The following is a 22,204-nucleotide window of genomic DNA, read 5'->3' as shown; positions in this document are numbered from 1 at the left end:
TGTTCAAACTCCCTGCTGAACTACTCACCAACTTACAATCCACTGTTTTTTTGTTCTATAGAATGTTATGCTGCCTGATAAATGAGTGGCTTGCATTCTTTATTCACCTCAGTTTGCATTTTTCCATGGAAAATACTGAAACACTACTGACCAAGTGCACCTGTTCTCCATTTACCTGGCTCTTAGAACAAAACCTTGACAATAGAAGGCTGACTGAGCACATGTGTTCTATTAATTGAGTGTATAGTGGAAAAGCTGCAGATAGTTTTCATAGTCTTTCTTTACCTTTGTCCAAGCTTCCATAACCTTTGAAACACTTATGCATTTATCTTACCTGGAAAGCAATGTGTAACTGCTGCTTGGAGGAGGAGAAAAAAATTTGTACGATGCTCTGGAAATTCTTCAAAATCCTTAAAATAATAATAATAAAATCAAGTTATGATAAAGTTTCATAGATATATTAAACTAAGCATTCCTTGCATCAATCCATATAAATATACTAGACATACTGGATTGTTTAAAATTTGTGATAAAACTGGCAACTAGGGGCTATGGGGCAACACTGGCATGTGAGTAAATTGTTTGTATATTCCATGGCTGGTTTACCTGTGTTGCAGGATTAAAACCTTGAGTTTTATTGGAAGAAAACAAAAATCAGGTTCCTTTTATCTGACACTAATTAATTTAGCCACAAAAAAAATCCTTTCCACCTCAAGGGCAAGTATGTCAAATTTGGCTGGTGATGGGAATTGAACAAAGGCATTTCTTGTTGTGTGTGTGTGAGAGAGAGAGAGAGAGAGAGAGAGAGAGAGAGAGAGAGAGAGAGAGAAGCAATTCTATCCTTTACATCACCCACAAGAAATAGATGTATATGAAAAATTAAGTTCTTTTTAATATTCATCAAGACCAATAAATACTGAATAAGCAGCAGTATATATTGGCTAAGATATACTAGCAAAGGCTATTACAGGTAAGGGAAACATTAGTAAAACTATACGGTTACCTTAAACTGTATTATAAAAATGAATGACATTTGCAATAATTCTGTTCTATCTACTGGTTCCCAAATGTTTGGGAACATCAAAATTTCCTAAACATTTGGATTTCACAGACCAGTCAAATTTCAGAAAAGGTAATTTTATGGAAGGGTATATAATCTCAGGTTTTTAATTTTACAAATAAGGGAGAAAGTCTTTTCACAGAATAAAGTAAATTATAACACCATAAAAATGGGCATAATTGACTTAAACTGACTGTAGTGCTAAATGCAACTTTAAAAAATCTTCTCCTCCTGGCTTTCATCTACCATTACTTTTATAAAAGTAACACATCTGTGATGTTTCATTATACTGATATATTTTATTTAGTTATGTAGCAAATAATCAGTTGATATATAAAATTTATGAAAACTGACACACACACACACACACACACACACACACACACACACACACACACACACACACACACACACACACACACACATATATATATAAAAAAAAAAGAAAAAAAAAAAAAGAGAAAAGTATATTAAAACAAAAACCAAAGTTAACACTAACCTTTTATGCCTCTGCCTGAGCAAAATGGGGGGGGGGGGCTCATTTTGCTGCAGACTATTGAAAACATCATCGCGCTCTGGTATTTAGGAAATAGTGGTGTATAGCATTTTGTATTAAAAATCTAGTTATTTTCTTATGTAATATAAACTTCATTTTGATCCTATATTAGACTATTTGTTGCAAAACTTTCTTATTGAGTATGTTAAGTAGTACTCCTCATTGAGGCAAAGAGTATGCAAAATATATTTTTTAATACAACTCTGGTGAATAGAATAGAAGACAACATCCAGTAGTGCGGAACAATAGAACACCCAAGTATCTTTCAGTATTAAGCTGTAGAAAAATATATTAAAATGAGCTGATAAAAATGATTATTAAATACCTCACTGTTTGAAGCTTAATTATATAAAATAATGTTTTCATCTATTCGGTTATAGGATAACTTAAGTCTTAAGTTTGTACGTATCATTCCATTGAGAGAGAGTACACAAAGTTATATCTAGGAGATAAATGATTTTGGGATAATCAAGAGGAAAGTGGAAGAGAAATTATTGGAACTAAAAGTAGACACTGGCTGATTGAATGTATCCGATTATAATAATGCAAGCAGCAAAAGAACCTTCGGCAGCAATTATGAGAGCATCCTTTGATTGAGGAAGTGCCTATAAGACTGGAGATAATCAAATTTTGCTCCCACTCACAAAGCAGAATCAAAGGATGACGCAAGTAATTACAGACCTGTAAGCATGAATTCTGTTCTAGGGAAAATAATGGAGCCAGCAATCTATTGCTGAAGTATTGAAAGGTTATCTTGACATGAATGCAGTTATGGTGCAGTCACAGCATGGTTTGTTAAAGGGCAGTCTTATCTGACCATTCAGATTTGGTACTATGATGTAGTAACAAATGAAATGGATATTCCTTTGCAAAAATTAATTTTAACGTCATATACTTAGATTTCAGAAAACCTTTTGATACTACTGCACATAAAAGACTACTATACAAATTGGAGCATGACACTAGAGGCAAGTTAATGCTATCGATAAAGGGATGGTTGAGTGGGAGAAAACAGAGTGGTTATCAATGGGCACTGCTCTCCTTAGACTAATATTATCAGTGGAATCCCCCAGGGTTCATTGTTGGTTTTAATATTTATGAATCATATAGACAAAGCATATCAGGCTTAACATCTAAGTTTTCAGATGACATGAACATTAGTAGAGTGGTTAATGCCAATAATCAGGGTGTGTTACTGAATTTATAAAAATTCAGAAACTGGGCTGAAAAGGAACAACTGAATTTTAACATTCAGAAGTGATAGGTATTTTGTATGGGTAGCAGCATCCCAGATTAATGTATCAGCTACATGGTAGCACTAAAGGTAATGGAGAATGAAACAGATCTGATGATAATTGCACAGCCATATATACAGTTGAGCATTGCAAATGGACTGGTAGGACAACAAGGGTTTTGTCAGTAGGGGTTAAGGAAGTGATCATCTCTTTGTAAAAGGCAATGATTAGGCCACACTGTCAGTGCTGCATGCAGGTCAGGAAGCATAATTTGTGGAAGGATGTGGATCTTTTGGCATGGGTGCACAGAATAGCAACAAGATTAGCGAGCAGAACAAAGGAGTGCTCGTAGTAGGAAAGGTTTTATTTCTGAAAATTCCAGAGCCCTAGATTAGGTGCCTGCAAGGAGATCCGGTTGAGGTGTTAAGGCTTGAATAAGGTGAATGGTGATGGAATCCTTCCTCTTGTTCAAGCTGTGTACATAAATAAATTTGAATTGAGAAAGGATGGTTCCAGGACAGCATGTGGAGAAGATTGCCTTCAGCCAGCTGGGTAGTTATAAGTTATTCAAAGAAGAACTACACAAATTATTAAATGCAATGGATAGGTGACGTTGGGAGTGTTTTTTTTTTTTTTTTTTTTTGTTTCTTCATCATTTGCTGCAACCAATACATCAGTGAGTTATGCCAAGATGAGCTATCTCATTTTGGTTTTATAAACTTTTAATGAAGTAGTGGCATGAACATAATTTCTATATGAAATTGGCTCACTATCGTAAATTTTTTTCTTGACATTTTGAGAATCATTTGGAACCACCAATTGAAAAAAAAAAAAAATACCACATTCAGAACTCCAAGTAATCATAGGAATAACACACAAACTACAAACATCTGGTTATTTCCATATGAAATGATCTGATGGAGTCGTTTTTAATATATTTTTGGAAAAAATAAAAGCTGTGCAAAAGGTATTGAGTTGTTTTAATTTTTTTTTAATTACAAAAAAATTTGTTTGGATCAGTGGCACAAACAGTAGTATGAATGCTGGCCAGAGAGAGCACACTGGGGATTAATAGAGGAGAGCACCAAGGAATAATGAACAACATTCTTTCAATTAAAAATTATAGTAATTCAAAATGCAATGAAATTAGTTTAAATTTGTAAACTCATAATATTGATGGCCTGTGAACAACAAGACTGGTACCATTCTAAATTACAACAAAGCTGTTTTAAGATTTTATAATTCAGAATATTAGCATTCCTACCCCCTCTACCAAGTCTTATTAAATAGGCCAGTCATTACAAAAAAAAAAAAAAAAAAAAAAAGGGGGGTGGGGGGGGGGTAACTATTCGGAGTTCACTTTCAGTGTAATGGAATAGTCTTTCAAAAATATGCACAAAAAATTCTCAGATGCACTGTAGGTACAAACCAACAACGGAAAACATGTAAAAACTACACATTCCTTTTTTTTTTTTTTTTTTTTTTTTTTTGTACTTTCTTATATGAACTGCAAGTAAAAATGACTGAAAGTAGTTCAAACTTCATATTTTATCCTCTGATAATGCACTGTCTTTATATATTTTGCTCCACTTATATAATATATCACACCATATATCATATTGTATAATAAGCATATGTAAGTAATACTGTCAACTTAATCTGAATGCGTGCTTAATTTCTTTTCTTGTGTGTACTTGGTTATCCAGTAGATTATCTAGATCAGCAACCCATTCACGGCAATGGGCTACTTTTAAATCTTTAAATCTTTTAATGTCACCCCTCGTTAGGGGGTGACATTAAAAGATTTAAACTAGAAAATCAATATCTTTATTAGCTAGTCTGTCATACATAATATTATTATATGATTCAACTTATTTAAATAATAAAATAATACTTAATTAAAATTATTGTGACACTTGTGAGCACATTTCTTCAGTTAAAAAATAATGAAAATCTGGATTATAAAATACATCTGTAAGTCTGGTTCTGTTCTTTGACTTTATGAACTTCATGCTAGAAAATAATGATTCACAGAGGTATGTTAAACCAAAGCAAGAATTTACCCTTGGCACTATACATATTAACAAAGGGAACCTATTCTTGTCAACCAGATTTCGGAAGTCCATTGCAAAGCAATGTCACTTTGAAGGTTAACAATTTCTAGTTGAGTTTTAATAAGTTTCCAATTAATACTGAAATCTAAGAAATATCTACTACATTAAAGGGATTTACTGCAAATTTCCCAAATGACTTATTTTTCTTGAAATTCTGGAAATGGCATCCGAATTCTTGCTTTAGCCATTCAAGATGTTCCACAAAAGTTTAAATATGAAAATCTTCCCATGGCAGTTTCAATAACAAAAACACTTCAAAAAAGCAAAATAAAGACACTTTTTTTTTCGTATGTCCGATTCTCACAAGTTTAGTTTACCTTTGAAGGCACTAATCATGCTCTTCGTGGACTAATGTTATTAGTGGAGTCCCACAGGGTTCGGTGTTGGGTCCACTGTTGTTTTGTATATTTATCAATGATATTGATGAAGGTATATCAGGCTTAATGTCGAAGTTTGCAGATGACACGAAGGTTGGCAGGGTTGTTAATGACAGTAATGGCAGTGTGCTACTGCAACAGGATCTAGATAATTTGGGCAGATGGGCTAAGAAGTGGCAACTGAAGTTTAACCTTGACAAATGCAAAGTACTGCATATGGGTAGAAGTAACCCCAGAGAAACGTACCAACTGTGTGGTACTACACTTAAGGTGGTAGAAAATGAAAAAGACCTGGGAGTAATTGTGCAGTCAGATATGAAGTTTTCTGAGCAATGTAGACAGGCTGCTAGGGCAGGTCATGGGGTTTTGTCAATGATATATAGGAATTTTGCTAGCAGGGAAAAGGAGGTGATTGTCCCTCTGTATAAGGCAATGGTCAGGCCACGCCTTGAGTACTGCGTACAGGTCTGGAGGCCTCATTTTAGGAAGGATGTAGATTTGCTTGAGCGTGTACAGAGAAGAGCAACACGATTGGTGAGGGGAATGAAGGGATCCTCTTACCAAGAGAGGCTTAAGTTCTGCAAATTGCAGTGGCTGGAGACTAGGCACCTGCGCGGTGATCTGATTGAGGTCTATAAGGCCTTGAATGGGTTGAGCACGCTGAATTCTGATGGGATCCTCCCACTTGTTCAGAATATGAACCTACGGGGACATAAGTTCAAATTAAGAAAGGATAGATGTAGAATAGATGTGCGGAAATTTGCCTTTAGCCAGCGGGTGGTTAATTGCTGGAACAAACTTCCATCTGTCGTTGTGGAAGTTGATAGGTTAAATAAATTTAAGGAGGAACTGGACAGGCAATTGGAGGGTATGGTGTGATTTTTTTTTTTTTTTGGCTGATGCTGCATAAGCTCCTACACTTGCTTTCTTGCATCAAGTGCCACTACTACTACTACTACTACTACTACTATCAGTTCAGCAATATTCTACAGTCTTTTCCTTGAAGTTCACCATAGTTGTTTTCTATATTTATCAATGATGAAGAAAATAAATATTTTCTATATTTATTGATGAAGGCATATCAGATTTAATGACCAAGTTTGCAGATGATACAAAGGTTGACAGGATGGTTAATGACAGCATGTTACCGCAACAGGATCTATAAAAGTTAGGCAGATGGGCTGAGAAACGGCAATTGAAGTTTAACATTGATAAACGCAAAGCACTGCATGTGGGTAGCAGTAACCCCAGAGTAATCAGTGCCTTCAATGTACCAACTGTGTAGTATTACACTCAGTGTGGTGGAAAATGAAAAAGACCTGGGGGTAATTGTGCAGTCAGAAATGAAGTTCTCTGATCAGTGTAGACAGGTGCCAGAATGGGTCATGAGGTATTGTCAATTATATACAGGAATTTTGCTGGCAGGAACAAGGAGATGATTTTCCTATTGTATAAGGTTGGGCCAAAATTTGAGTGCTGCATACAGGCCTGGAGGCCTCATTTTAGGAAGGATGTGAAGTTGCTCGAACAAGTACAGTTAAGGGCAACAAGAGTGGTTGGCAGAACAAAGGGGTTTTCTTACCAAGAAAGGCTTCAGTTTTGCAAATTGCAGCATCTGGAGAATAGGCACCCCTGAGGTGTTTAAGGCTTTGAATGGATTGAGCAAGCCCAGTGCTGATAGGATCCTTTCTCTTGCTCAGACTATGCACATATTCAAATTCAGGAAGGCTGGTTGCAAAGTGGATGTGCAGAAGTTTGCCTTTAGCCAGTGATGGTTGACTGCTGGAACAACCATCTGCCTGTTGTTGTGAAGGTTGATAGCTTGAATAAAGTCAAGAAAGAAATAGAAAATCTATTGGAGAGAATTAACAGGTGAAATGGAAGTTGTCTTTTCTTTCTTTTTTTTTTTTGGTTGATGCTGTATAAGCTGTTTTCTTGCATCATTCAGCACTGTTAATGCTAATATATTAAATTTCAGATTCATCTCTGTTAAAGATGCTGAATCTAGTGATTAAGTGTGGCCATTAAGTTGTTGGTATTCCTCATTTCTGGATTCAAGAAATACTTGAATTTCGGGAAGAAATTTAGATCACTTTTGCACAGAGTACTTCTTGCTGGATGATAAGTATGTTGGAAATGGTGTATCTTTATTACACAAACTAATGAATCCATTCTTGGTAACTACCATCACAGATGCACCATTGTTGGTCACTGAAATCTAGAAATCATTGTGAGACATGGGAAATTGTATTGCAGTTTAACAAATCATCACTGACTAGCTACTGATGCCAATGGGGGGGGGGGGGGGAGAAAAACACTTCTTATTAAATCAGTGGAATTTGAATTCATGCTTACACATAAACAACAATGAAGAATGTTGTGAAATAGGTCCAAGTAGAATTTAAGGTGATAAATAGAGAACTATTAAAAAGTAAAAGTAACAATGAGTGATCTAAATTAAATCTTCAATTTAGTGTCACTTCAATAAAGTGACAGTGTAGTACTAGCAATGAATGCTCATGTCAGGTAATTTCTCAATTTACATTCCGGAAACATGTAGTTCATCACAGTTCTTGTTGCAAACTTCATTAGTCACTCTTACCCGAGCCGCCATTTGAAGATTACATAGTAGTGTTTTTTTGTAGAAGAAGCATAATCGTTTGCTCTTGTTGCCTTTTAGTGTGACAGGTTAAAGTGTTCCAGTTTTATATAAAATGTGGAGATCAGATTAATCAGATGTTTTGAGCTAATTAAGATAACAAATTCATCTTACAGTTCCAAGAGCAATTTTAACTTCAATACAAGTAGGGTATAAGTGAGTTTAGTAAATCACTTCATTCTCTGCATACTCTGCACAGTAATGGCAGTGTGCTACTTCAACAGGATCTAGATAATTTGGGCAGATGGGCTAAGAAGTGGCCACTGAAGTTTAACCTTGACAATGCAAAGTACTGCATATGGGTAGAAGTAACTCCAGAGAAACGTACCAACTGTGTGGTACTACACTTAAGGTGGTAGAAAATGAAAAAGACCTGGGAGTAATTGTGCAGGCAGATATGAAGTTTTCTGAGCAATGCAGACAGGCTGCCAGAGCAGGTCATGGGATTTTGTCAATGATATGTAGGAATTTTGCTAGCAGGGAGAAGGAGGTGATTGTCCCTCTGTATAAGGCAATGGTCAGGCCACGCCTTGAGTACTGCATACAGGTCTGGAGGCCTCATTTTAGGAAGGATGTAGATTTACTTGAGCGTGTACATAGAAGGGCAACAAGATTGGTGAGGGGAATGAAGGGATCCTCTTACCAAGAGAGGCTTAAGTTCTGCAAATTGCAGTGGCTGGAGACTAGGCACCTGCGCAGTGATCTAATTGAGGTGTATAAGGCCTTGAATGGGTTGAGCAAGCTGAATTCTGATGGGATCCTTCCATTTGTTCAGATTATGAACCTAAGGGGACAAATTCAAATTGAGGAAAGACAGTTCAGAACAGATGTGCGGAAATTTGCCTTTAGCCAGCAGGTGGTTAATTGCTGGAACAAACTTCCATCTGTCGTTGTGGAAGTTGATAGGTTGAATAAATTGAAGGAGGAACTGGACAGGCATTTGGAGGGAATGGTGTGATTTTTTTTTTTTTTTTTGGCTGATGCTGCATAAGCTCATACACTTGCTTTCTTGCATCAAATGCCACTGCTACTACTACTACTACTCGTTTTAAAATATGAGTATTTTTTCATGCATGCACCTTGGTGCCCCACAGGCATGTGGCTGGTGATCACTGATCTAGACAACTCTTTTGTAACTATATTTAACACCGAATTTCACACACAGTTCAGCAGTTTTCTTCAACTATACAGCCAGGCCTCGCATAACGCGAGTTTGATTAACGCGATTTTCAGTTAATCGGTATTTGAAAAAATTATACCACTTTTCACTCTATACAATGCAAATTTCCAGTTAACGCGATCTTTTTTTTTATGTGATAGTTGAAAAAGATTTGAATCGCGTGTTGTTAAGCTTACTGCAAGTCGGATGGGCAATAAACAAATGTTTGCCTGCTGCTCGCCTCGGTGTGTTCCATCAACCATCGGAAGACGTGTTGTCTCCTGCTAATAAAGTCAATGCACAGTTGCATAAAAATTCAAATTTTTAAATGAGCCAGATGAAAATGTTACTACGAAGGAGATAACGGTAAAAGAACTAAATGAAATCTTTCGTATCGCCGAGAACCTCAAACAAAAGGTTTGAAGTTCTCTGCGATATTTATTTCGCCAGGGCCCAGAGAAGATTGTTGTCGGCGATTTGAAATTGACTAATGAAAAGAGAAAGTCAACACTGTTCAAATATTTCCACAACAGTCATTTCTTCATTGTGCATTTTATGTCAGAGGTTGTCAAACTTTCTCGGTTCACGGTGCCCTTAGTGTCTCAATAATTTTTTTCAAAGTGCACCCAGACCAAAAGAAATACCTAACAGTTCGGTTTAGTTGTTCGGTCCAAACAACTTAATAAGAAATGTTGAAACTGTGACACTACCTTGAGCTAGTAGTTCGCGTGGTGTCCGACAGATGATGAGTATCACTGTGTTTCCCTTGAATATTTAAAATATTAAGTGACCCACAGTTTGGGAACTGCTGTTTTATGCAATAAACATTTAATTCCATAATTATTTTCATTTTCTTTTACATTGTATACAGTTAAAAAGTTAATTAAAAGGTATTTTTAAAATTCTTTATGAACATTCCAGAAGGTCAAGGCCCAATTATAATTTTTTCTATTGATTATTATATTCAATTAACGTGTTTCCGTTTTGCGCAATGCGCTCACACGACAAATTAATCACATTAATCGAGGCCAGCCTGTATTTGTATTTCCCTGCACTTCTCTGTACTAATTCTAATTTATGTCTAATTTATTATAATATATGTCTATTTATGTAGATACAAATTAATAATTTTAAGCTTTTGTCTCCACGGACATGCAATGCTAACTTGGTTTAATAGCTGGTTTACATATATATTGCACATTCACTTCAAAAGTGACACATCCCAAATTGGTTGTACTGAGTTCTATTAAGCAAAGCACAAAAGTTGAATATTTTTATATTCAACTTTTGCATGTTTTGACAGCAGTAGTGATACAACTGCTCCCTGGAGGTCATTGTAGGAGTTATAGTGTCATTCTTACCAATAAAAATAATCACCTTTTTGATGTTTTTCCTTAATAAGTCTCAATATTGATCAATTTTGATGTGTGGAAATTTGTCTTTATCCAGCGGATAGTTGATTGGTGGAACAGACTTCCATTCCTTTTGTTGTGGAAGTTGATAGGCTAAATAAATTTAAAGCTGAGTTGGACAGGCATGTGAAATAAATGGAGGGGTGAAATGGGAGGGTTTTTTTTTATTTTTTTTTATTTTTGGTTGATGCTGTGTAAGCTTGCTTTCTTGCATTGTTGTTGTTGTTATTTGGTTTTTAGGAGCATTAGCAACTAAGGTCATATTGCTTCGGTGCGGTGGTCATTCCGTGACCTTTCCGCATCCTCCGTATTTGGTGGTGACGGGCTCGAACCCCGGTCTAATCAAGAAGCGTGTGCTACGCACTGCTGCTCCTTCCCACCTGGCTACGGAGGTGCCTCTTGCATTGTATGCCTCTACTAATGCTAATGTAGTAGTAGTGACATGTGATGCAAGAAAGCAAGTGTGGGAGCTTATGCAGCATCAGCCAAAAAAAAAAAAAAAAAAAATCACACCATTCCCTCCAAATGCCTGTCCAGTTCCTCCTTAAATTCATTTAACCTATCAACTTCCACAACGACAGATGGAAGTTTGTTCCAGAAATTAACCACCCGCTGGCTAAAGGCAAATTTCTGCACATCCATTCTACGTCTGTCTTTTCTTAATTTGAATTCATGCCCCCCTAGGTTCATAATCTGAACAAGTGGAAGGATCCCATCAGAATTCAGCATGCTCAACCCATTCAGGGCCTTATACACCTCAATCAGATCGCCGCGCAGGTGCCTAGTCTCCAGCCACTGAAATTTGCAGAACTTAAGCCTCTCTTGGTAAGAGGATCCCTTCATTCCCCTCACCAATCTTGTTGCCCTTCTCTGTACACGCTCAAGCAAATCTACATCCTTCCTAAAATGAGGCCCCCAGACCTGTACGCAGTACTCAAGGCGTGGCTGGCCTGACCATTGCCCTATACACAGGGACAATCACCTCCTTTTCCCTGCTAGCAAAATCCCCATATATCATTGACAAAACCCCATGACCTGCCCTGGAAGCCTGTCTGCATTGCTCAGAAAACTTAATGTCTGACTGCACAATTACTCCCAGGTCTTTTTCATTTTCTACCACCTTAAGTGTAGTACCACACAGTTGGTACGTTTCTCTGGGATTACTTCTACCCATATGCAGTACTTTACATTTGTTAAGAAGGTTAAACTTCAGTTGCCACTTCTTAGCCTATCTGCCCAAATTATCAAAATGTTAGCTTCATTAATGGAGACACCAAACCGTCAACTAGCCTGTCTGCCGAAGTTGGTTGATTCATCAATGGAGAAATGAAACCAAACTGTCAACCAGTTATTTTATCTTTTACGGCTAAATTTCCATATGGCGAAAATTTTTCAGCAAAGATGTTTACGGCAAAAATACCGGACACAAAATTTGTGGGCATTCATAAATTACAGAGAGTAGATAAATTACAATAATTGAATTTAGTTTGACGAACATCAACAAGGCTGGGAGCTGGGACAGTGCCAAATTATCAGATACCCCAGATTATTTAACATGCATTTAAAATTACTGAAGTTCTGGGACTGTACTGTTTGTTATTTGGAAACAGAATAACAGTACAGGCCAGAAGAAATATGAATCTTTGAAATTAGGCAAGCAAAAGCACATATTTCGGTAAATTTTTTAAAATTGTGCAAAACCAGAAAAGTGAGCCCTCTAGAAATAAGAATTAAAAATCCTATAAATTATATTGAACTTGACCAAGTTCACTAATACCATCAGATTCAACACATTAAAATGTATCACTTGAGATATCGTGGAGATTAGCTTACTCCATTAGGGCTGAAGTGCTTATTTTCTCGATGATTTCCATTTGTTGATTTACTTGTGCACCCTGCTACTAAAAGAACACTAAAATGCAAGTTTCCTGCCTTCATTAGGAAACCTATTTTAAAATAAGTCTTCAAAGAGGAAGATTTACTGCAGTGACATCCTAAATAACTGTTGGCAGCATGAGGGCTCACTACAAGAGATGTAAAAATTGTGATGATTCACCATATGTCTCCTGTAAATTTTTGTGTAGCCCTTTATACATGCTTTGAAAATTGGATGATAATCATGAGCTGACATCCTTTACATGCAAGGTAAAGGTGTGCATATTTTCTTTTTTGTGGGAGGGAGTAATGGGATCCAATTGTAGATTTTTACTTCTAGTTCCAGAGTTTTATCAAAATTTTCCAAGTGAAACCAGTGGCAGGTGTAAAACTTGCACCCACCGTAAATTGGAAAGAAATAATCCCAGGTTTGAAGCTGTCATACAAACAAAAATGTTGTCCAACTACACAGACTTTTAAATTAAAATACCTTTTGGAATTACCTGAGTTTCCGAATACTTCTGGTCATTTAGATTATGTGATAATGTGAAAGATGACTTTAGTGAAGTGGTTCTACAGAGCCTTTCTTACACATTCTGGTAGAGTATATAACTTTGGATAAAACAAACACAATTCCTTGAGATAAATAATAATAACTAAAATGAATTTAATACTGATTAACTTGTCATAAGACACACAACAGCAAGAGTAAACTGAATGAAATGAATAAAAGCGTACCTTATTGATCATATCAAGGGTGCATTCGAAAACAGCATCAAATATTTTTGGAATCTCTGGTGTAACGTGGCCCTAAAAAAAAAAACAAACAAACAAACTAAGCACTGATGAATTAATCACACACAGTGAAATGATTAATAACATACACATCAACAAATCAGAAATTATACTGACCTCTAGTCTATTTACAATTGTTGCCATGGTAGACAGCACTTCTGGTTCCCTAGCTGAAGGGACAGTGCATCGTTGATAATCAAGTAACACAGCATCTAAAAGTGGAGGAATAAAATTTTCTAATACCTGGAAAGAAAGAGAGGGTATTGTAAAATACAAATCATACCTTCAATAGCTATATCAATGAAAGTGTTTAAAGGTATTATAACACAACATGACTGAAACATACAGTAGCTAATGCTATAAGTCAGGGGTGGCCAACAAGTTGATCGCGATCTACCAGTCGATTGCAGCTTTAATTTCCGTCGTTCACTACGAATTTTAAATATATATTAAAAAGTAGATTAGTCAAAATCTAAACGTCATTATTATGCACCCCAGTGCACATGCTTATTACAAATCCGTTGAACCACGTAACTACTCTTGTCGATGCGCAGCCAAAATTGACCAAAAAAGATGATGAATTCTGATTTTTTGAGTTACCACTGTATCATCCAACAAGTGTTAGCCAGAAAAAGATTAAATACTAAAAGTGTTATGGACATAGCTTTCAAAATCGTGAATTCCAACAGAGGACAATCGAATCAAAGGAGTCTTTTCAAATTGCAACTCGATGAAAATGAACCAGATCTGATATTACACACAGATGTGAGGTGGTTGAGTTGGAGTAAGTTTCTACAGAGATTTCGATATTTGCTGAATGAAAATTATTTGTTGATCAAGGGTGAGATGATTATCAGCAGCCACAAGAAACTGAGTGGTTGTGTGATCTGGCTTTTTTGGCAGATTTTACCAGTAAATTAAGTGTTCTGAATTTGGAATTACAAGAGAAAAAAAATGTGGGCGACAGGATTAGTAGTACTTCTGCATATAAATATCAATTTTTGGCAATGGCCAAGGATCACAAAGAAAAAAAATTTGATCATTTTGCAAATATGCAAGATCATTTGCAAAAATATCCTGTTTTTGGATTTAATAGTGAGACATATGTTTCTTAAATTGAGAAAGTTGTGGATGATTTTGAAACCAGATTCCATGATTTTAAAACAATTAAAGACATTGTTCAATATATTTCTTATCCATTTAATGTCGACTCAGATACGAAACAAATTGCAAAAAAAATTTGCTGAGATTTTTAACACGGAGAAAATATTACTTGAAAAAGAAATTATTACGTGGCAAAACGATATCTTCCTAAAAGCCAGATCATCATCAAAAAAAGACTTTTGGAAATATGTTTGCCAAGAAAAGTACCCAAATGTAAAAAAATGCAGTGAACTTTTAAATTCCTGTTTTGGTTCTGCATATCAATGTGAATCGGCCTGTTCTTATTTGAAACAAACAAAGAATCGCTCTACTCTTACAGACTTGCACAGAAGATTCTTTACGGTTGGCCTTACACAGTATATCCCCGATTTTGAAAGCTTGGCAAATGACACAAAGACACAAACTTTACATAAATTAAAAATTTAAATACGTAGGAATTTAAAATAAGAATTCTGAATTGTATTTAATTTTAAAATTTATAAGCAACATTTTTCAATATGTGTTGATTAACTTTTTTTAACCATGTGCAATGAAATTCTTGAGATCGTAGATCACGGCACATTTTGAAGAAATAAAGTAGATCGCATCACAAATTAAGTTGGCCACCCCTGCTATAAGTGATTCAGAATAATTTTACATATCCTTCTGGAGACAGAGTTCATGTATAAAAAATGTGCCAATGAAAATCAATTCGGTGAAAGATAGAGGGAAATATAAGTTGATGTTTGTGTAGTTTATTCATCTGCCAGTGTAAATTAATTAAAATATAATATACTATAACAATCCTCCACTCTAAGAACCATAAGACTGTATTAAAGAAGAAATTCACAGAATAGTATTGCTGAAACTGAAAAGTTCACAATCACGGCCAGGGTTTTGCAGTGAAGTTTTCTAAAAAATATCAGTTATTTTAGAAAACTTGGTTAACCTGAAGTAGAAGTACTACGAGAGATGGAGATTGCATTATTTTGTTTCTGATGCATCCTTAACATTGGGAATGATTCCTTTCAAGGTAATGCAATTCACACAAGATATCATTTTTCAGAACTCACCCCCCCCTCCCCATTAAACTTGTGTAATAGGCCATTTCAGGTATACTGCATAAGATAGTCGTGGTAAATTTTTTCCTTGTGGGTCTTGTCTAAGCATCAGAAATTCCCAGAAATCATATAGGGAGAAGTAAGGGATGTAGGATGGAATAACTGCAGAAACTAACATTATCCTAAAAGAGATGTCCTTTTCTGGAGGATGCTGTATACAGGCATGCATTACCAAAATCCACTATATCCAAGGCTACTGGGTCTTTTTCTCAATTCCACACCACAAAATGAGTTAAATGTCTTTCATCATCTTTGCATCAGAGGTATCTAGTAGAGAAGAACCTTGCATTTAGAATCGTGTGGGGTAAGTGTGTAAAATAAGTTCTTAAAATAGCCATGAAAGAAACGCAATGGAACAAAACAATAACATGTGTAACTTAATGATAAAAAATTTACAAGTGGGCAGTCTTACCAGTCTGAACTTTTCAAACACCTCTTGTACAATAAGGGAAACACTGAAGTCATATTCCATGTGAATTCAGTGTTTCCCTTATTAATTTACTAGTAATACCAGGTGTTGATTAAGAATTTCGCTTATCAAGCATACACAGACAATGTAGACAGTACTAGTTACTTTGTTATCCATTACTCTTCTCTAGTCCATTTCCCCCAAAGAAAATTCTATAAATTAAGACAACCCCTGCCTGATTGCAAAACAGCCCTCGTATGTGTTTAACGAATACACTTAATCAGCCAGTATGCCTCCCCATCGCCCTTCCTGCTCACGGGAGCAGATCAAGTGATATGGTAGTTTTGCACTGTTTGTCCTATTAGTGCTTGTAGTTCATTTTTTGGCATGATGGAATCTAGCAAAGAATCTGTAACATTTAAATAGTATTACAATAAAGTGCAAGTTACTCCCCACACTTGGTGTTTCTTATATTCTATAAATAACTTCCACATTCTTTCTCACAATATCTCAGGTCATGAATAGGAACACACTGTTTAACTGATAAAATAGCAATTGTATAAGTATTATCAAACGACATGAGGAAGCTTCCACAGCATTAACAACAACAACAACAAAAAAAAAAAAAAAAACACCACACACACACACCACCTAAAATATCACCTCTAATAATGTAATTTGTCTAATTCTTTCTTAAATTTATTCAAACTACCTACCTCCACAACTCCAGATAGAAACTTGTTCCAACACCCCATAATGCTGCAGCTGAAAGTCAATTTTTGCAAATCTATCCTAGAATCATCTCTTTTCATTTTAAATTATGTCCCCTTATTGTGTCTTCCAAAGCAAGTCAGGATGCTGTTCACGTTTAATTTACTCAACCCATTGCTTTATTTAGTAAAAACAAATGTAAAAAATATGAGACATGTTTCTTCAAATGCTATTTCATGTGGAATCTAAGAGGTAGTTGTCTTCTTAACTCAAGAAATCTGGTCTACACTACAGTAGTCTAGACTACACTAGAAGTCTATTAATACACAAGAGCCAATGTTCTTCATTTTATTATTATTATTATTATTATTATTATTAGCCATATGGTACAAGGAAGCCTGAGGCTTATGCTGCACCAGCAAAAAAAAAAAAAAAATTTCCGAATTACCCCAAGAGAAAGAGAGAGAAAAGTAGAAAGGAATCACCAAGAAAAAGAAGAATGATGATATCCAGCTCAGGATCCTGGGTGTGCCAAGCCCATACTCACCAGGTGTGAGCCCCTGGGGTTAAAATTTTTTTATAAGCATACAGACTCCAACATTTTATTTGATGTGTAAAATATATTACTATATATATTTTTTTCTGATAAAGATGAAAATGTGCTTATATTTTGGAATATTGTGAAGAAAAGTTTTAACCATTATTTTTGATATTTATATTTCTAAAAATTAGAATCAAACACTACATTGTGCTGGATGCATTGCCTGTAGAAGTCTTGTTTCAAGGCATAATCTTGGATGCATTGCCTATAGAAGTCTTGTTTCAAGGTTTGAACTTCACAAAAACTGCTTCGTCCCACTTCACAAATGTACATATCTGAATTCCAAATGCAATTTTAATTTAGTCTGCCAAGCTACACTTACTTTTCCTGACAGAATCACAATAATCAGTTGCCTCAACTCCTGCTCATCTCAGTTGTCCTAATTCTTAGCTCTGCAATATCTTTTGCAAAAAGGTAGTACTTGTGCATATATATGCATTCTCAAATTCCTTGTCAAACATTTACGAATTTGTAATCTCTTTTTGATCTTCTCTGGCTTAAAATCTCTCTACCTGATTATAAGAAACTCACCTGTTGCCTCTGCTGTTCTCCCAAATCCAGTAATCCTGTGAACACTTTGGCTCCCTTTCTACAAAACACAACTTTCTCCAGTTCGACTTACATAGCAGTGGGTTAATTTCCTTGATTTTGAATTTTCACAACCCCAGCTATTTTTCAAAGTATACAGTCAAGGTGGTGTTGATCTTTTCTTCAATGAGCCTTTCTCTTGTGGCCATTCACAGCCTCATATTGTTTGGCATTACAAGAATGTAAAATGGGATGATCAGTGAGATTTTTCCTTTTGATTTTCCTAGGTTCGATTTTAAACCTACTCATATCAATGTTTGCTCAGATAGTATCAGTGATATTATTCTTGTATGGATGAAATTCTTTGCTCTATATGCTATCTTACAATCTAAACCCCTATTTCATTATCTAAACCTTGGTTTTCCAATAACACTTAAGTCTGTTCAAGATAAGAATGTTGCATAATGCAATTGACTCACATCCAAATCTCCATATCCATTTTCTGCCTACACTACAGTTCACAACAATTTCAAAAAGTTATTAGTCAATCCAAACTAGATTTTGAACAGGCTATGAGGTGAAAAATTCCTTCCTGTCTAAACGATAGTCAACCATTCCAGTCTCTTGTCAATAGTGATGGCTGTGACTTTTGCCCATGTATTATCACACGAATGTTAAACCCGATGATTGTATTGCATCCTGAGTGGATTGCACTGGGAATAGTAGGAGGAGGTAAACCATCTTCTACCATTGCCAGTACACTCCAAACAATATCTACTATGGTCTTCTGTCAAGAGGACGTCAGAAGAATTCTGATCAATCTTGACATCAAGAAAGCTGAAGGTTTCAATAGCATTTCTCCACTCATTCTTAAAACTTGTCTGTTCTCTGTTGTCTTTTAATACTTTCTTCCACAAGTGTTTTTCCTTCTGCTTGAAAATCTGCTTATATCCAGCCAGTTCCTAAACAGGGTGATAAATTCACCCAATACAATTATCACCACACTGCACTCAACTCTAATCTTTCTAAAGTAAAGGAGAAATCTATTACCTGACAACTCCTAAATTATCTTGAGACCTTTCACTTGATCAATGATTGCCAATATGGATTCCTTTAGCATCAATTCACTGGTGATATACTGACTTGTGGCTTACCCACATATTGACATATTCAATGGAAAAGCTTGGAAAAACTCAAGTGGATGTTCTTGATTTCTGAAGGCTTTTTATCATGTATGGCTTAAGGTCTTCTGCAATCCATAAGAAACCCCCACCTTATGGATTGCAGACTTGTTTTTACAATTGGGTATCCTGTTTACTCTCTGACTGCTCTCTGCAGGTGATGGTAGATTCTTTTCTGTTTTCAAACATATCCACTGATGATGTTTTTCCTCCTTTTCCTGACCTACCACTGACTGGAAATCCTATTTATAGTTTTGCTGCTGATGATAGTATATTACATTACACCATCCAGTTTGAGAAACACTGCCCTGCACAAGCAGCTTCAGCTTTTCAAATGTCCAAAATTAATTTCTTAAATGCTGTTTTCCAGGTTATTCTCCAATGGGGAAAAAATAACTTAATTCAAATCTTGAAACTTAGTTTATCTTATTACCTTGCAAAAAACAGACTTGCTCCCATGCTTGTCGTTGATGACACCCTGGTTTCTAAACAAGATCACATGTGATCTTGTCTAGAAACATTAAGGATTATACCGACTTCTAATCTATTACACCACAAAAACTGATTATTCTGCACCTGAAAAATTGGGTTTTCTCCTTTGCTCTCAGTCTTAGTTTTGTTCAAAACTACCTACTCTGTAGGAATCTGCCCTACAATGGAACAACCTTCCTTTATGTGCATTACTTTAAAATACTAATCTACAAGCATTCAAGTCTAATATCAACATGTATTTTTGGCCTTCTCTATCTTTAACTTATGCATGGTACTATAAGTTCTAATACCTTCTGTGTTTTTTTGGGGTTCTTGTGTGTGTGTGTGTGTGTGTGTGTGTGTGTGTGTGTGTGAGAGAGAGAGAGAGAGAGAGAGAGAGAGAGAGAGAGAGAGAGAGAGAGAGAGAAGTTACACAAAATTTTCCATTTTTCTTATAGTGTGTTCAATATAGTGAAAGGTAGCCATTGGTTGAGGCATTATTTATAGCATACACTGCACTTCCTTTATTACTTTTTTTTTTTTTATCACAGTAAACCAAAGATTAGTATACTATCACATTTTCTTTGGTTTCATTCTGAAAAATTGCAACAATCTGGCTCCATAGCTATAATAATGACATACTATAATTTCCACATGTTTGTACATTTTCTTGCAGTTTTCAGTTTTTTGTCAAGAAATTTATTCAATGTTGTTTGCTTGCATTTTTCGCTCATTTTGTATTTAGTAAAAATTTCTTCTTTTAGTTTTTAAATACTGAAATTCACAATAAATATCAGAGAAAGCATTTTCTGCATTAGACAACAGAGACGACGGAATTTAACCCACGACACCAGTCTACATGTCATTTTTTTGTTGTCTCATAAATTTTCATTCCCTTTGTCTTAAAAACATTAATGCCAACTCATATACCAGATTAATAAGAAAATAAAGAAAACGTAATAGCAGCTAAATAAATTTTACGAAACAAATGTTTTTGTTTAAAAGGTCCCTGATCAGTATCAAGTGGTCTCTAGTGAAACTACACAGACAGCTAGTGTAAAGCTGCTGTATAGCAACTATGAAATTCAGTAATTTACAAGTTATAACACAGTTATAGCTGTGTGTTTTGTCTGAGTTTTTTCACTAGAGACAACCTACTATCTGATGAGGAATCAATTAGTCCTGAAACAGTATCATCTGTACAGAAATGGCCACTTAACCTTCTGTGAGGCCATCTATTTTAAAGTACTGCAGTACCAGAGCGAAAAAAAGCAATTTTTTTTTGCTGTGAGAATTAAGACTATTGTATTATCTATGCAGTGCAAAACCTGTTGGCTGCAAAAACAGATGAAGGAACGAGACAGCCCTGCAAACATCTTATAATTTTATCCTTTCAGTGTTACCTCTTATACAGTAAATTTTATAATTTAGAACAAACTGCTCTAGTGAATTACAGCTATGTCACTGGTAACCAAGCAATGAGTAAACTGATGACCAGTTTGACATACTTTTAGAATAGCAGAGTAAAGAGAAGAAGAAAATGACCAGAGTGGGTACAGTTGGAAAAAATGTACATTCAATTAAATCTATTGTTAATCTCTTCCACAAGCAGTGATTTACTGATCGAGATGAACAACAGGTTTAATTCCATAGAACCAAGTTTTTTTTTTGCCATCATTATTAAAGCGTCTGAAGAGCTGTATCCATTATAACTATAGAAAGGAGATAAACGACAGAGTGCACAAGGTCACTCACTTAATTCGCTTCCCATTCTACATGCTTTGGGATGATCTTGAGACCCATTGTTTTTCTCTCTCTCTCTGTTTAGTTATAATGGAGGCAAAAATGAAATAGTGATCTTTGTTATATAAAAAAAAAAAAAAAAAAAACTGAATTTTTACACAGTACATTAACAAAAATCAAAGTGTGTAAATTGGAAAAAACTGCGAATACCTAATTACTGCCTAAGATGAACAGTTAATTTTTTTCCTATTCACCAACGTAAAAATTTTCTCTGAAGTACATTCATTGATATTCTCTGACAATGTACTATGCATGGATTTAAAATTGACATTACAGTTTAATTGACATTACATTACATAGCAAATGACATCATTTGCTATGTTTATTGTGATTTCTTTAGCTTTAACAAATTGAACTATTCTTTACTTCTGTAATCATTAATCATTAAAAATGTTTACAGAAGTTAAGTTCTGTTGTTAGTGCTTAATGTTCATTGACATGTGCTTCTCCAGAACTACTCAAAGACTATGTATAGTCTCTCTAAAATCTGGCACATCCCATATTTTAAAATGTATTGTATATGCAACTCAATATGTCAGAAAATAATAATACATAAAATATATCTTTAATAAATGACATTTGAATAACATAAGCCTAATTATCAAATTTAATGTGAAAGATAAGCCAGACAGGTTAAGCAGAGACTCTTGATATCATGTGTGATATGTGATAACCAAATTCATTCTAGTTCTGCATTTAGTTTATGTCAATGCTTTGTTTGTCAGACAGCTGGTAGGGCTGTAGCATCTAGCCACTTGTTAGCATATAAGCAACAGAAATAGTGCCACAAATTTAAGAAAAATTTGACAGGAAATCCTAAAACTTATATATACAGTAGGCCTCGATTTAACGGACTAATTGGGGGAAGGGGTATCCGCTATTGCCGAAGTCTGTTAAATCAAATGTATTTTAACGTACAGGATGTCTTAAAATGTTATTATAATGTAATAAATAATGTTATAATAAAATAATATTATAATGTACATTGTGTAAT

At 35.3% G+C, this 22,204-nt stretch overlaps 1 protein-coding gene across 2 annotated transcripts in view; it reads right to left on the bottom strand.

Moving 5' to 3' along the window:
• The window catches only part of emb (exportin-1 emb), a 457,135-nt gene that overhangs the window by 80,540 nt on the left and 354,391 nt on the right, over positions 1–22,204 (bottom strand). For both annotated transcript variants that reach the window (XM_090376567.1, XM_090376568.1), the window contains 3 exons: positions 13,360–13,485; positions 13,186–13,257; positions 335–410 (listed from right to left, as the gene is read on the bottom strand). In XM_090376567.1, coding sequence (XP_090232693.1) covers positions 335–410; positions 13,186–13,257; positions 13,360–13,485 — 274 coding nt within the window. The remainder of the gene's footprint in view (positions 1–334; positions 411–13,185; positions 13,258–13,359; positions 13,486–22,204) is intronic.

Source organism: Mastigoproctus giganteus, chromosome 6 (assembly GCF_048544385.1).
Source record: "Mastigoproctus giganteus isolate SK-2022 chromosome 6, ASM4854438v1, whole genome shotgun sequence".
Classification (NCBI taxonomy): domain Eukaryota; kingdom Metazoa; phylum Arthropoda; class Arachnida; order Uropygi; family Thelyphonidae; genus Mastigoproctus; species Mastigoproctus giganteus.
This window is presented reverse-complemented; position numbering and strand designations above follow the sequence as displayed.